The 15,594-nt window shown below is 36.5% G+C and overlaps 2 protein-coding genes across 3 annotated transcripts; both read right to left on the bottom strand.

Annotated features, from left to right (window-relative positions):
- Positions 1–3,098: 3,098 nt before the first annotated feature.
- LOC103025908 (ras-related protein Rab-9A) lies at positions 3,099–8,030 on the bottom strand. Its single transcript, XM_015602486.3, has 2 exons — positions 7,807–8,030; positions 3,099–4,414 (listed from the first exon to the last, which is right to left on the bottom strand). The coding sequence occupies exon 2, from the start codon at positions 4,378–4,380 to the stop codon at positions 3,772–3,774; it is 609 nt and encodes a 202-aa protein (XP_015457972.2). The 5' UTR covers positions 4,381–4,414; positions 7,807–8,030; the 3' UTR covers positions 3,099–3,771.
- Positions 8,031–11,323: 3,293 nt separating this feature from the next.
- Positions 11,324–12,869, bottom strand: LOC103025179 (transcription elongation factor A N-terminal and central domain-containing protein). 2 transcript variants are annotated; one of them, XM_007228683.4, is made up of 2 exons: positions 12,782–12,869; positions 11,324–12,448 (listed from the first exon to the last, which is right to left on the bottom strand). In XM_007228683.4, the coding sequence occupies exons 1-2, from the start codon at positions 12,804–12,806 to the stop codon at positions 11,466–11,468; spliced, it is 1,008 nt and encodes a 335-aa protein (XP_007228745.3). In that variant the 5' UTR covers positions 12,807–12,869; the 3' UTR covers positions 11,324–11,465. The 2 variants fall into 2 exon arrangements, with proteins under 2 accessions (XP_007228745.3, XP_007228744.3); XM_007228682.4 differs by having other exon boundaries at positions 11,324–12,853.
- Positions 12,870–15,594: the final 2,725 nt, after the last annotated feature.

Here is a 15,594-nt window from a genome sequence, read left to right as displayed (position 1 = left end):
GGAACCTTCTCATGGCTGGCTTGATATTTACCAAGAGTTCTTTTGTGAGTGGATCAGTGGTTTGCTTCAATATGTGGATTTGTGTCATCCCGAGACCGCCACGTACAAATGACAGGAATTCCATGATTTTTACAGTAATACAGTAATAAGACTGAGCCTTGTTTTCACAGCGTAGTGGTTTCTCTCTCTTTCTCACTACTTCTTGCCATTTTTCTCTTTTATTTCGTTAACTCTGAAACAAGTGAAAAAAAAAAAACATTTAAACACTAACTCTTCTTTCTGACGTCTCTGAACTCTGAACTTTAAGCATGTTAGTATTGTCCTTACATACATACAGTGGTATTTACTACCGATATAAACTGTTCTCTTGCTGTATGTTCTGTTCTGTTAAAGGGACGTGACTGCAGGGATGTGCCCACTACTTCTCTCTTTTTCTTTTTGTTCTTCACCCTGTTTTTTGTATAAGGAGATGTGTGCCTGAATGTTCTATCGTTCCCTTGTTATTGCATGAAGGAGAGATGATATTCTATTTTATTTTTTTTCTTTCGCGGTTCCATAGGTGATGTGTAGTCCACTGTTCTGACGAACTATGGTAGACAGTGTTTCCTTCTTCCCCGCTTTATCCCCCTTTTCCTTCCTTCCCTCCCACCCTCCCTTTTAAAAAAAATAACCCATTGTACGTTGATGGAAATTGTAGTCCTAGATGTTTCATAGTCCATTTTATTTGAAAAGTCAAATGTTTTATGAATCCTGTATAGTGATGATTTTTGTAACCTTCTCTAGTAAAATAATATTTTCTATGATCGACACGGCCTGTCTCTTGTGTTTATTTCTTGGGAACACCTACACCTGTGTAAGCTGTGAGGTGTTATCTTGTGAGTTGAGGACTTGTGAGAGTTGCCAGGCTCGCGTTTTTTTCCGCCAAATTGGGCTTGTTTGAAAATCCAGTCACTGGTGAAAATTCAGGGTGGTGAGGTGAGTTTTTTGGGCTACATTTAAAAATTATCAAGCAAAAAAAAAAGTCACAAAAAATGTTTAAATCACAATGTAACCAGAAATCACCAGGTAATGAAAAAAAATGTAAAAGAGGAGAAAAGATAGTTCACTATTGTTACAATATTATGAATGACTTTAAGATAAATAGCAATACAGAAAATAAATCAATTATAAACAAAATACTAAATCATACACTCATATTTGTTTTGCCATTTGCTTCAATTGTGTGACAGTCATATACTTTGGGCTAGTTTAAGCTTCTGAAGGGCAGATTTTAAACTAACTGGGCTGGATGTTTTTGATGGACTTGGCAACCCTGGTGCTAGATATATAAAACATTTAACATTCTTCGATCCACAGTGTGATGTGTGTATCGGGAATACATCATATAAGGCATTAATTACCACTCACAGTGGACTGCTTTTTATACTTGCCAAAATTTACCACTTCCAGGACATGACCTTATCATTAGGCCTGTAGCTTAGCTAGTTTAGCTGCCTCAGGCTTATACTCATACATTATGAGGTAATTAATAAACTCATTCTTTTGGGTGTTACTATACTAAGCTATACAAGGGCTGAACAAGCAGACAAGATAAAAAAAAATCAAGTACATAAAATTGAAAAGCGCTGAAGGCCATCCTGTTAGGTGGTTTAGGCTTTTGTTGCCATCTGGTGGAGAATGTTCACAAATTGTCATTTGGCCCAATTCATGGAACTGCTTTCCAGAGTCTCTTTGTGTGACGATAACATAATAATGCTGCATTCCATTTCAACTAGCATGCCCCTACAAGTCAGATATCCTGTTCAGGAAAGTCAGGACTTGGCCTCACCAACCCCTAGTTCAGAATTTAAGATGGCTTTACCAACAGTAGTAAATGCAATAGTATTAAAGCTATTTTATTAATCACTTTTATTAATTGATGTCATTAAAACAGAGGCACACATAGTACTATTGTCAAAAATACTGTAGGTAGCAACACAGCTAAGAGGAGGATACTAAAAACTATGTATGTTAAGGGTATTTTCAGTAGTGTACATATAAATTAAAGATTTATTCAATAGAAGAGAAAAGGCAGTACTGAGCACAACAAAGGATTTTTAAAAATACATTTTTCTAAACACATGAACATGAAACACATTACATAATTCAACAAAACAGTAGGCTATTAAGTCAATGCTGCAAATTTGAAGCTATATTTTGGATTTCTCTACATAGCCACCCTTTTCCATAATAACATAATAGATCGAGACACTGATTTAGGCTATGTTTACATTACCAGACTGGGAAAAAAATAACGTAACACAGTGAACATAACTTTGGTTATGTTCACAGTACAAGCCATTATCAATTCTGACTGATTTGATAAGATCAGATTTGACTGTCTTTACAGTTTACATTCTTAAATGTGTAAATACAATATATAGCTGTCTAATGTGAACAAATTTGTCCCTGGAACCACAAACAGGCACAAATTAACATGTTTATGAATATAGTGTTGTTTTGCCTTAATGCCAGTGTTGTGCTGCATTATTATGGGATGTTGTATGTTGTGAAGAAAAACGCATCAATTGTTAGTGAACAGTGTTTTACATGCGTTCTTGTAAAAGGAATTCATGTATCAATGCATGCATGCATGCCATTTCTAGACCAGATTTGTTTACATACATTTGTTACATAAGTGTGAACTGAGAAAAAAAATCTAGCTTAATGAGACTTGTAACGTGAACATAGCCTAATCAAACTAACTCAGCTTCTGCAGGAAATCACCAGACTTTGCTCTTTGCTGAACGGACAATTTATTACATGATCAATTTCATGAAATGTCTGTGCTGCAGGTTTCTTTACAGAAAAACATTTTACACCTACAGAAATGTTTGTACATTTTAAAACAAAACAAAACAAAAAAAAGCTTAGTGTATGGGAACCTTAGACAGGTCTTGTTGCCCACACAAACACAACTCCCCATAAGCACTTGCCTATTCCTCCAAAATCCTTGGCGATGCTAGCTCATGAGCCCCCTCTGCTGCAAAAAAACTCAACTAAGCCGCTTTAAAGGGAAATTCCACTGATTCCTCAAATTCTCTAAATGATTAACCAAATAAGAGTGTAAAACTTTATTCAGTGGTTTGAGCTAAAACAATCCATTGTAGAGACACTTACAGGGTCAGTTTTGCTGACTGCAGCAGTGACAGGACAGCAATAAGATGTGTAAAGCTACACCACAGAAAGCTATTACAGGAAGTTATATGAAACTGTCTGAGACCTGAATCACTGACAAAGACAAAGATTTGGGATAAAACATATTTTTAAAACATATTACACAGTTCCAAAACTGCATATTTTTCAGATTTACTACAATTTAACCTTCATCAATATTACACAAACTCACACGTGTAGTCTTAAATTTTTTGGGGTAGTAAATAAAATTAGATAACTTTATTTCTTGAAAGAAACACAAAATTGGTTGCACAGTGGATTCCGCTTCCACTTCATAGCGCTGAAGACTCATATAGTGTTCTGCTGGGTGTTTCTGGTGTATTTGTATCATTGTAATATTTGAAGAGTATCAAATCCTTTGCAAAAAGTGTCAGTAAAAATAGGTCGCTACGTAGAAATTGTGCATCTGATCAAAAATATAAAACATTGGATTGAATCAGCATCACTGTCCATTCTGCACGTTTCTCTGCAACAAACTACAACAACTGAAACTTGTATACATGTTGAAAAATCAGTGAAACTCCCCTACAAAATGTTCAAAGTCATTACACGCAATCAACAGCAGCGGGTGCTGGAGCGTTTTTTTTTCCGGTGCAAATCCACAGTATCTGTTGGCAACAGATGCTCGTGCCGATCTTCCGAAGCCAAGACGCACCTTACCACCTCCTCAAAAGCCTCTGCAACGTTCGTGGCATCCTTCGCACTGGTCTCAAAGTAGGAATGCCCACCATTCTCATGGCACCACCTTTGTGCTTCCTCTACTGCCACTTGCCGCTCGGTCACATCAACTTTATTTCCAAGAATGACAAAAGGAAAGCTCTCTGGTTCCTTGACGTCAGCGTAATATGCAAACTCTTTTCTCCAGTGGTTTAGGTTGAGGAAACTTTGGCTATCATCCACACTAAATGTTAGTAGGCAGCAGTCGGAGCCACGGTAAAATGGTGTGCGTAAACTACGAAACCGCTCCTGGCCGGCGGTATCCCAGATCTGTAAAGTGACCAGCCGTCCGTCTACTTCAATCTCTTTGTTGAGGAATTCAACACCAATAGTGTGGAAGAGGTGTGTGTCAAACTTGTTGGATACGTAGCGATTCATGAGGGAGGACTTGCCCACACCTCCATCCCCCAGTAGGATCACCTTAAGCAGAGATGACTTGGAGGACATGATGAGGAAGATTCCTGGTCAGCACACACACAACCTAAGACAAAAAACATTTATATTATTCATTCAATATCCACTAGTCTACTGATATATAGTAAAGTATAGTAGTTTCCTGTCCTGTCGGCTTATTGATACAAGGTATACAGATATCCCTGTATATCAGAAGTTCAGAAGCTTAAAGACCAGAACCAGCCGGTTCCGAGACAGCTTCTTCCCCCAGGCGACCAGGCTGTCGAACAGCCAGTAGAACAGTGTTCTGCCCAACCCACCCCACTGACACACAAACTCTGCACCCTGCCCGTTACTTTACACAGCATCTATCAGACTTTTCCATATTATGTAGCATTCTGCCCCCTGCACTTCCCATTCCTCATTCCTTACCTGCACTTACTCATAGTTATTCTGTCATCTACTGGACTATTTCCTCACTTCCACACACACACTCTAGATATTTGCATATCTACATCTGTGCAATATTTGTTCTGTGCAATATTTGTCTATAGTATAAGTTATTATGTGTATTGTTATTGAGTATACTGTGTATTTATACTGTAAAGGTATCTGTATGTCTTATTTTATATTATATTTTATTTTATTCTTCTTCTTGTAAATATTGTTCTCTGCACATTGGTGGGAATCTGCCCCCAAGTTTTTCACTCACATGTACACCTGTACTCTGTGACGTGACAATAAATATCTTGAATCTTGAAATTGATCATCATTATCAGCTGATGGTTTTGACCAACCTTAATAACACCTGGATCCTAGTGAGTTCACCTGACCCTCCTAGCATTTCTCATTCCTTTAGTTCTACAGTCTAACAATTCTGTTAAACTCTAATGGCAAAAGCCAGTCTATAAATAAGCTAAACACAAATCCATACCAAGGTCACATGGAAAATGTAATACTTAACTCTTAAACCCCAGCCCTTCTGGAAAAAAAAACTTATCCAACCTCTAGTGAAAAACTAATATTAATATCCAAATATATCAATTTTTTATTACATACTTAAATCAGTATTTCCCAAACCAGGATCTAAGAAGTGTCACAGCCTTGCATATTTGGTGTTTTCTGTTCTGAGCCCAGAGAGAACTTTATCATTATTTGTATTAGTTGTACGGAAAACACCAAACTGCAGGGAAGGTAGTCTCTTCCAGGTTTGGAGAAACACTGCTCTAGCAGCGCCCATTGTTTCAGCCCCATCGCTAGTCCCTCAGTGAAGATGTCGGACAGAGGTTTATTCATTACACAACTTAGTGTTGGATCATGTGATGCAAACCTCATGTAGAACTCGTAACCATCATTCAGTGACCTTGCCTCTAAAGGAATGTATTTAAAGTTGAATGAATGCAGTGGTTGACAGTAATAAAGTTAATTTAATGAATTACTGTACTTTTTATTGTAAAACTACTGTGGTTTTTGTCTTTAATCTGTACTCTACAGAAGGGTTTCCATTTTGGGTCACTTTTTATTTTTACAATAAGATATTTAAATTATTTTTTTACTACACTACATTACAAAAAATGTGTTGTTACCTTTAGTTTGTGTGTGCATAAAAACATTTATAGATGGAAATTGTTTGATTTCAGTGTTTTGTATGGTTATGATAATTTTAATAGACATCAGTGTCAAACTAACAAACTAATGATATATTTTTAATACTATATATACTTACACACTTGTTAATATTATGTAATTTAACCTTAATTATGTTGATGAAGCAAAAATAGTATTACAAAAATGTTAAGACATTAAAGCCATGGTATACATTTGAAAAGCAAATACTTGTGTACTTTACTCAAGGAAAAGTCAGAAGGGAGGAGTTTTGTTACTTTTTTCCAGGATAACAGTACACCTTAGGTACCTCTTCTTTAACTTAGGTACCAAGCTAGCAAGCTACATTGTTTGTGTACTTTGTCTACCACTGGATAAAATAAAACATATTAATTTTATGTCTATAAAGCTATCTCTATGAATGAGCTGACTGACTGAGTGAGATTTTGCAAGTAAGCAAAATGTAGACAAAAGTTGTGCTTGACAGTGAGGAAATACCATAGTCATGGTATTTTAATGTCTTTTCACCTGAAATTGAGTTGATGATGCAAGAATATTGTTACAACAATTGGACATAAAATATTTACTTTCAATATTTGATTAGCGTTACTTAGGGAAGGACTGAATCAGAAGTCCTGGAAAATAGTATACCTTGAGTATCTCTTCTTTAACTCGAGTACCTAGCTAGCTATCTAGCTAACTTACATGGTTTGTGTACTTTGTCTAAAACTGGATGAAATGAAACTCATTCAATGTATGTCTATAAAGCTATCTCTAGGAATTAGCTAACACTGTCAGTGTGAAACTGACTGAGTGAGATTTTGCAAGTAAACAAATCATACAAACAAATAGTTCTGCTATTTGAAAGTAAGGAAACACAGTAACAAGGTTTACCTAAATGTAGAAAAGAAAATGAATGAAAAGAAAGACATTTCTTAAAAACATTTAATGTAATACTTTATACTTCATAATACTTCATAATAGGTAATAATATGTCTTTTCACCTAGAATTAAGTTAATGATGAAAGAATACTGATAAAACAAATGTTAATAGGACATTATAATAAATCATAAATCAATTACTTTTAATGCTTTAGTATTTTTTTACTCAAGGAAAGGTCTGAAGGGAGGAGTTGTGTTACTTTTTTACTGAATAATAGTAACGTTATACCTTGGTTAACTATCTCTTCTTTAATTTAAGTAACTAGCTAGCTTTACATTCATTTTATGTCCATAATGCTATCTCTGGGAATTAGCTAGGCAACATTGTCAGAGTGAAACAAAAGTTCTGCTGTTTAAAAGTGAGGAATAGCATGGCAAAATATCCCTAAATGTAGAAAAGTTCTGGAAATGAATAAAAAGAAAGGTACTTAAATACTTTTAACGTTATACTTTCTATAACGTATAAAATTGTATAAAAATTACATTTGTTTAGCAGACTTGAGTATGTTAAACAGAGAATTTAGGAAAGCTAGTCTAGCTAGTCAGCAGCTTCATATTTAACAGCTACAAAATAACTTAACGTTTATGACTTCAAATGCTAGCTAACCTAGCTAACCTAACTTCACCCAGAAAACAAGTAAAAGCTAATTAAACATGTCAAAGTTAATGAATATGGTGTGATTTACAGGCTTTCTTAGCTTTATAGTTCAGAAATTAAGTTAAACACGCAGCGCAAACCCGACTGAGATTTGACCAAACTACCGTTATTAACTGTTACCCTGACAGCGCTATTAGTTAGCTAGTTAGCATTGCTAGCATTTGCGCTAAGCGCACAACTGGCTCTAACAAGTTTCACAGCGAATATTTACAGACTTACTCAAACACTGAACTCACAAATACCGCATTATCTCTTCATAAAGAAGCTTTTCTTACCGACAAAACTGCACGTTAGCGTCGCGAGTCGACAGGAGCCATCCCGAGCAGTGTACACCTCCAGCTCTCACATCATCTCACTGAGAGGTTCCTCAGAGCCGCGGCGCCCCCAGGCTCCTCACAGCATTCTCATATGACCCAACACACACACACACACACACACACACACACACACACACACACACTACAGATTACAGACCCTCTGAAGTCATTTAATCTGTTTGAAGACATTGAGCAAAGATTAGTTACACAATTTAAAGCAGTCAGTCAGGTGATCAGTGAGTGAGTCAACTTCTTTTATCAGTTTTTTTTTTTTTTTTTTAGATTTAAGTTAGCTAACTTAGCTGAGGAGACACACTACAGCACTATATATACACAATGGCTGATCATTTATCACCTTCCATTGACAAGCATTGGCAACACCTCCCTCCAATGCAAACAGAAGGACATGCCTAATCTTTCAGCCCACTCACTTCATGTTGAGTGACTAATAGGGGTGGGCGATATGGCCCTAAAATAATATCACGATATTTCATGGTATTTTCACGATACCGATACTGATATGACAAAACACTGAATTAAAAAAAAATATATTTCAAGAATACACTACTGCAACAAAATGAAAATTAATTTCTATTATTGCATATGATAAGATATAACTGAGATATAAAAAAACACAAGAATTTTACCAGATTTGTAACAGAAGTCAATAATACTGAATATCATGATACTAATAATAATGCACACCAAATGTCTCCATATATCCAGGAATAAAGTAAAATAAATGATACTGGACAGATATAATCTCTCTCTAGTAGATATATAATGGAAAATGGGAAGAGTGTGATTTTTTCTTTTGCTATAAACAGTAAAAAAAGTAGTACCCTGATGTGATAATTAGGGGTAAGTGAAATGGCACAGTATTTCAGGGTATAATATCGTCTGCGATATTAAAAAATGTTGGCGATACGATATGGCACACCCCTAGTGACTAATAAAGTTAAAAAGTGTTAAACCTACAATACTTGGCAAAAAAAAAAAACAGATAAAATGTATATACAACTGCTTGACCAAAAAATAAAATAAAAAAGGTCACACAAACTTTGATTGCGGCACGCATTCGCTGTGGCATTGTCTCGATAATTGATGATGGTAGAGTCTGACCGCTGCGCAACATCCCAAAGATTCTCAATAAGGATAAGGTATGGTCTCTGTGGTGAACAATCCATGTGTGAAAATGATGATCTCATGCTCCCTGAACCACTCTTTCACAATTTCAGCACCATAAGTCCTGGCATTGTCACCTATATGTCCGTGTCATCAGTGTCAATATGTCTGTGTCATCAGGGAAGGAAAAATCCATTGATGGAGTAACCTGGTCTATAATCAGTATATTCAGGTAGTCAGCTGACCTCATTTTTCCGCACATACTGTTGCTGAACCTAGACCTGATCAACTGCAGCAACTTTCTAAGTAAAACTGATTAGTCTTTGTTGTTCCTAAAATAAGCAAAACAATCTTACTCATAAAAAGTTTGGTATAACACAATTTCTTGTACCAAAAAAAATATGTGCTATAAAAATATTTCCTTGAAATGAGATCACTTCACTTGCTAAGATTTAGTACTTTAATTAAAGTAAAGATACACAAGGTCAAATATTACCCCTAAAAGTAGTAAAATTCCTTCACTCAACTTGAGTAAAGTTTTAGTTTAAGATTTGCATTGCACTTTCATTTGCTTTAACTCAGCTTCACAAATTCATTTTTAAGCTTTTAACTGCTGTGCCCGTGATTGGTGGGCTTGCTTCTGGCGTTGATATGTTACTGATCATTTATTCACTTTCACTGATATCCATCTATTCTCCAGCAACTCCTCTGTCCAGTGCTAAGAAAATCAAGTAGAGGGCATGCCTAATCATTCAGTCCACAGACTCCAATCGTGACTAATAAAGAAGTGGTAATCTTACAATAAAGTATTAATGAAAACATGAAAACTATAAAAGCTTAGAAAGTTGTGCAATACAAATAGTTCTAACACATAAGAAGTGGTGTTGAAAGAACAATATTAGCCCAGCTTTTGATGTAGGAACTCTCAAACCATGGGTTATTAATTATTAACAGTATTATAGACTGAATGCACTGTGAAATCCATTACATGTGACAGCACACAAACCTTTCTTTAACCTTTCAAAACAATTTGCATTTAACCTGTATTAAAAATTCCACAAAAAATAATATGCATTCATTTAAGATTTAAATTATTTAGCATCACAACTGTCGTAAGCCTCTCATAACAATTACCTAATCTAGGTTGCCATAAACAGAGACATATTTTCCTATATGTAAAATATGTCCTGGGTCGTCATATATCTGTTAATTAGTTAATAGTTATGGTCACAAATTGAAACATGTGAAATGAAAAACAAACAAATAATAATACAATACAAAACAGAAAAACACATTTTTCATCAACACTGAAGACTGAAGAATGATTAAAATTAGCAGTTTCAGTTTTTGCTTAAAACTGCAGAAATGCTTGGACCAGATTGGATCATCTATCTAAGAGAATCTTCTTGAATAAATGAAAATACAGATAGGCTTCTTGCTTGCTAAGTAGCCAGTGATGCATAAAGCTCTTTGGACTAAGGCATGATGGGAAATCTGCCTTGAACTGCATCTTGTGCAGATTTGCTAAGTCACATGTCTCTGAAAAGGTCACTAGAGTCTACGCTGTTCCAGATAATTCCTTTACCAGCACACTGACTTGTGCTAGTTCCACTTTCTGCTGACCTGAGACCAGCCTCTGTGCTTCTCTGATGAACGTTAATAAAGGACTCATATCCTCAACGGTTAATAAACAGAAACCAACATTCCTGATAAATGTTTAAAGCATTTATACAGGGTTACATGAGCAGTAAAGATATTTTAGAATTACCTAAACATTCTGCCCTTCTGTCAGTAAAAGGCACAATTTTAGTCTATTATGACAGTTAGTTTAGTTTAGTATGGATTCATTGTTACATAATCATTATTGTCACTGTTAACGCTATCAAAATTTTATGTAGTTTTATTGTGATAACTGAAAATTAAAAAAAAAAAATTCCCAACAAATGTAATAATAATTGACAAAATACCCAATTTAAAAAACAAATCCTGTATATATATATATGTGTGTGTGTGTGTATTTTTTTCAGTCATTCAGATAATTGTTTAGAATGGTTTGTGTACAATGCTCTTAATATTCTAAAAAAATAAAAATAAAAACAGATTTTCTTTCCCATTTCTTAATGAATATAGTTCATTAGTTATATGACTCTAAAATCATTATATATACACATGGTGCACATTATAGGTTCTTTGGCACACCATATACTATATAAAAGTTTAAAAGCACGCAATGCAATTTCCCTATAGTTTATTCCCAAGCAAGGTATATATGCACAAGTCTATTGGTTTTAAATATTGAACAATTTTGTTGTAACACTCAATACATGCCACCAAATAAGATATACCAATGTTTTGTTATGTAAATATTTTATTCAATATTTTTATACATATAAAATATTTTGAATGTAAACATAGCTGTTTAGGATGTACAGACTCTCTGGGCCACTGTAGCAGTCATGCAACCTGCCCACAGTCAATGCTAGGCTTATTTATTAGAGGCATACCCAGCGACTATGGTACCACTGCTCCCCGCACTCAGCACAGGTCATGAAGGTCATGGCGTCCTCGTCGTTATTTCCACTCCTCACCCAGGAGGGCAGAAAGAGGGTCCCGCGGGAGACCTGGGTCACCCTGCAGTTCATGCTCTGGCAGCGGCGGCAGCGCACTTTCGTGGTGGTCGTCCCCTCAGGCTGCTGAGGTAGCTGGTGTTCACTAATAGCTGCTGCAGTGTATCCTTCCCTCAGGCTCCTGAGCTCCTCGCTTGCCATCTCCTCCACAGACATGCGGGCAAAAACCTCTGGGGTTAGGGTTCCTGTCAGAAGACCCTGGCGAAGATGAGGGTTCTTTGGATTCTTCAGGTTGGCCACCCTGCTTCTTACACAGGACTTGTACTTTGCCTGGTTTTGCCTGTGGAGAGCATGAATGTGCTGTTCAATGGCTTGAGCTAGGGTGGAAATCTGTCTTGTGTCTTCTGGGTTTGTGGGTTTCTGGTCTGGGATCAAGGCTTGGATAAGAAGCTCCACACACTTGGTTCTCACAGGTTTGGAGTCTGTGGAACTGGTAGACTGAACCCTAGAATCTTCTCCGTTGTGGTTCTCTGGAACTGAAGCTGTGGACTTGCTATCATCTGCCTTCAGTAAAAGTGCAGTGATTTTAGAAGATGGTAGATCTGAATCAGAACTTGACATCTGTTGGACATCACTGTGCTGAACTTTTGGGCCCAAAACTGTTTCAGTCTCAGCACTTGGAACAGATTGAGCCATTTCAGGTGGTCCATGTTCTTTTATTTGACTTGTGTCTTTGGTACTGCTGTGTCCTTGGGATGAGTTGTACATCCCTTTCCATTTTGAGAGCAGTTCCTTTGCTGTTTTGCGAACACTAGTTTGCACTGGACATGATTTTAATAGCTGATAAACGGTCTTGGCGATGTCAGTGGTCTGCAGCTGCTCTAATGTTACAGGACTGTTGCTCAAGTCTGCAAGCAGAGATGAAACTTCTTCATAATTGCAACCTTTTTGTAGTTTTTCTATTTGAATAGCGTAGAATATGAGCTCTTTGGTGTCCATAGCTACTGCTAGGACTCAAAACTGGCATTGTAGTTGAGCTAGTTACCCATTTCATTCAGTTTATACTTAGTTAGCCAGTTAGATGAGCTTGCTAACTAAAGCTCTCAGCCTGAGGAGATAATGTTTTGTTATTATTCTGAACAGAAGAGGCTGAGGTACGTTAAAAAAGCGGACTGTCTGTTCCCATACAATCATTACAGCAGTAAAAATTATATGTCTGATTCAATATCTGTAATCAATACCGTATTCTTTATTCAGCCTCTTCATTTCAGTTCGTATTTCTGTAGCTCCGAGCCGCCATGTTTGTTGTGATTTCTCAGAGACAGTGTTTCACTCAGGCGCTGGATGGCGCAGTTGGTCAAAAAATATACAGCTCCGTAAAAAACACTTTAGTTTCTGAATCAGTTTCTCTGATTTTGCTATTTATAGGTATATGTTTGACTAAAATTAACATTGTTGTTTTATTCTACGGACAACATTTCTTCCTAATTCCAAGTAAAATATTGTCATTTAGAGCATGTATTTGCAGAAAATCAGAAATGACTAAAATAACAAAAAAGATACAGAGCTTTCAGACCTCAAATCATGCAAAGAAAACAAGTTTATATTCATAAAGTTTTAAGAGTTCAAAAATCAATATTTGGTGGAATAACCCTGGTTTTCAATCACAGTTTTCATGCATTCATTGCAGCCTACTTTTGGATAACTTTATACCACTCCTGGTAGAAATTTCAAGCAGTTCAGCTTGGTTTGATGGCTTGTGATCATCCATCTTCTTCTTGATAATATTCCAAATTTTAAGTGGTCCTTTATTTTCAGCAACCTACTACAAAAACGATGTGTTAAAAACATTTAAAGGTTATATTTATTATTAAAGTATTAGTATTAGTTTGTTTAGGACAGTGTGTCACTGGGAATCAGTCCTACACAAAACACAACACTCAGTATTCTCTTGGGAATTGTAAAGCTCAACCCTTACAAAAAAATATAAATCGGTTTATTTAAGTGTACTATTAGTATACTTCTTCATTCATATTATAATTCATTACCACATATATATCCCAAGTATTTCTTGTTTATTTTAATATGTGTAGTCTACTAGTAAATCTAAAACTAAGACCAGTTAAAAATACCTACATCGTAGTATATCTCAGAGTGCAAAGATAGAGAGAGTATTTAACATACCAACAAACTGGTCTTAAAACATTTGTCATTTATTGTGTAAAATTGACCATTTTTATTCAGATAAGCTGACTTATACTCAACTATGTGTATTCAAGTTGGTTTTTATTGTAATAGTTTGCTTTATAATACCACTGGGGATTTATAATACAGAGGTATGTGTTTATTGGGCTCAACAATGCCCTCATTCTGACCCACACACTATCTGCTCCATTGTACTGGCTTAGCCTATGTGTTTGTCTTGTGATATCCCTTAGTTCAAATGCCATAACACTATGTCCATTCTCCTCCCTGAAGAATGAATGAACTGAGCGCTCATGACCAGCCTGACCCAAGGGACACGTCGTGTTGGTCTGGTGTGATTTCCTGCCACTTTAAAGAGAGTGAACTCCCACAGGGGGGTTGTTAATATCCTGTAGTTCATATATGACTAAAGAAGAAAGGCTCAAAACTTTACATACAAACAGTATAAAGGACATTCTTCTCTAATTTTCTCCACAATTGTAGTAACCTGAGAGGTTCAAACACATACAAAAACACTGAGAAAAACTCTGCAACTGGTTTACCTCTCGGCTCCCACCCCCTACTGTTGTAATCCATTAAGTACGTTCGGGTGTGGCTGCGAAAACCACAGGCCTTGAGAACTGAGTGGAACGTCTGGTTTCTTATCAGGCCTGGAGTCCTTCAACTAGAAGCCATTAGGCACAATTGCTTTTAAAAGCATGGGGCCTGCAGGCGTGAGATGACTAACATGTCTGCACCTCTGCCGTCCAGTCTGTACTTACTTGGGTGGGCAGCTGCGATGTCCAAAAATGAATGAATTGATCCGTTGAAAGGGCCCTATTCTTGCATTTCAGGCCTGCAAAGATAAAACTTTTACTACTTTGTAATACTCTCATATCTTTACTCAACACCTTAAAGACATGTGCAGCCTTTGCATTGTGTGCAGCGTATGGAACTGTTGAAAATGCATGGATGTCCCTGGAAAAAAAATTGTCATATAGGCTGCATCTGTTACTCTCTTAAATCTCTATGTACTTTTAATTAATGCTACCATCACAAATTTGTGCTGAAACAACCCCATGCATGACTTGTTGCTGATAACAGTCTGGATGGTCATTTTTGTCTTTTGCCCAGAGCACATGCACATGGACGGTCCATCCCAGATGCCTATGAGCCCAGAGAAGTTGACATCACTTCTGGACATGGATAACATCACGCTTTTGTTTTGCACAGTAAAGTCTTAGGTGTTATTTGTGAATGTACTTTAGTATTGCTGTGCTTGACAAAAGCTTTGAAAATTAATCCTTTGCTCATGTGGTTCTATCCACTATTGTTCAATGACAGTTCTTGATGCAGTGCCCAAGGGACTGAGGGATTGTAGATCATGGGTGTAGTGTTTAGGCTTTATGTTTAGTTGTGCAAGTTTTTGTGTGTTTTGAATAGTTAAATATATGTATTTAGCTTTAATGTGAATTGGTCCACCTCTACATTGTAACTCCATATTGAGCAGCTGTTGGGTAAATCAAACTCAAACATTTTATTTTTTCCAATTTCTCTTTCTGTAGATTGTAGATGGCCTCCTTTTTCTGTTTCTAAAAGTATGTAGGGACAGGATATAAAAAGCTGACTTGTCTTGACTTTGAGAGTCAATGAATTGGACATTTGGTTCATTGATATGAATCGGATGTCCCATCACTTTTATGCGAGTGGAATTTTACTGAGTCCACAGTTTCCTCTGTCTGCAGCTAGAGTGCAGTAGAAGCGCACAGTTTAAAGACTCCATGCTTAAATGAGCAAGAAGCATTTCCTGCTGTGCTCAGTACTTAGGGTTCATAGCTATGTTGTTAAAAACTGATCTGTGACCAACTTC

This window comes from Astyanax mexicanus, chromosome 21 (genome assembly GCF_023375975.1).
Source record: "Astyanax mexicanus isolate ESR-SI-001 chromosome 21, AstMex3_surface, whole genome shotgun sequence".
Taxonomy (NCBI): domain Eukaryota; kingdom Metazoa; phylum Chordata; class Actinopteri; order Characiformes; family Acestrorhamphidae; genus Astyanax; species Astyanax mexicanus.
This window is presented reverse-complemented; position numbering and strand designations above follow the sequence as displayed.

What these genes read in the sequence shown, in the direction of transcription:
- LOC103025179 (XM_007228682.4), bottom strand. Translation starts at nt 12,539, where the DNA reads ATGGACACCAAAGAGCTCATATTCTACGCTATTCAAATAGAAAAACTA.
- LOC103025908 (XM_015602486.3), bottom strand. Translation starts at nt 4,380, where the DNA reads ATGTCCTCCAAGTCATCTCTGCTTAAGGTGATCCTACTGGGGGATGGA.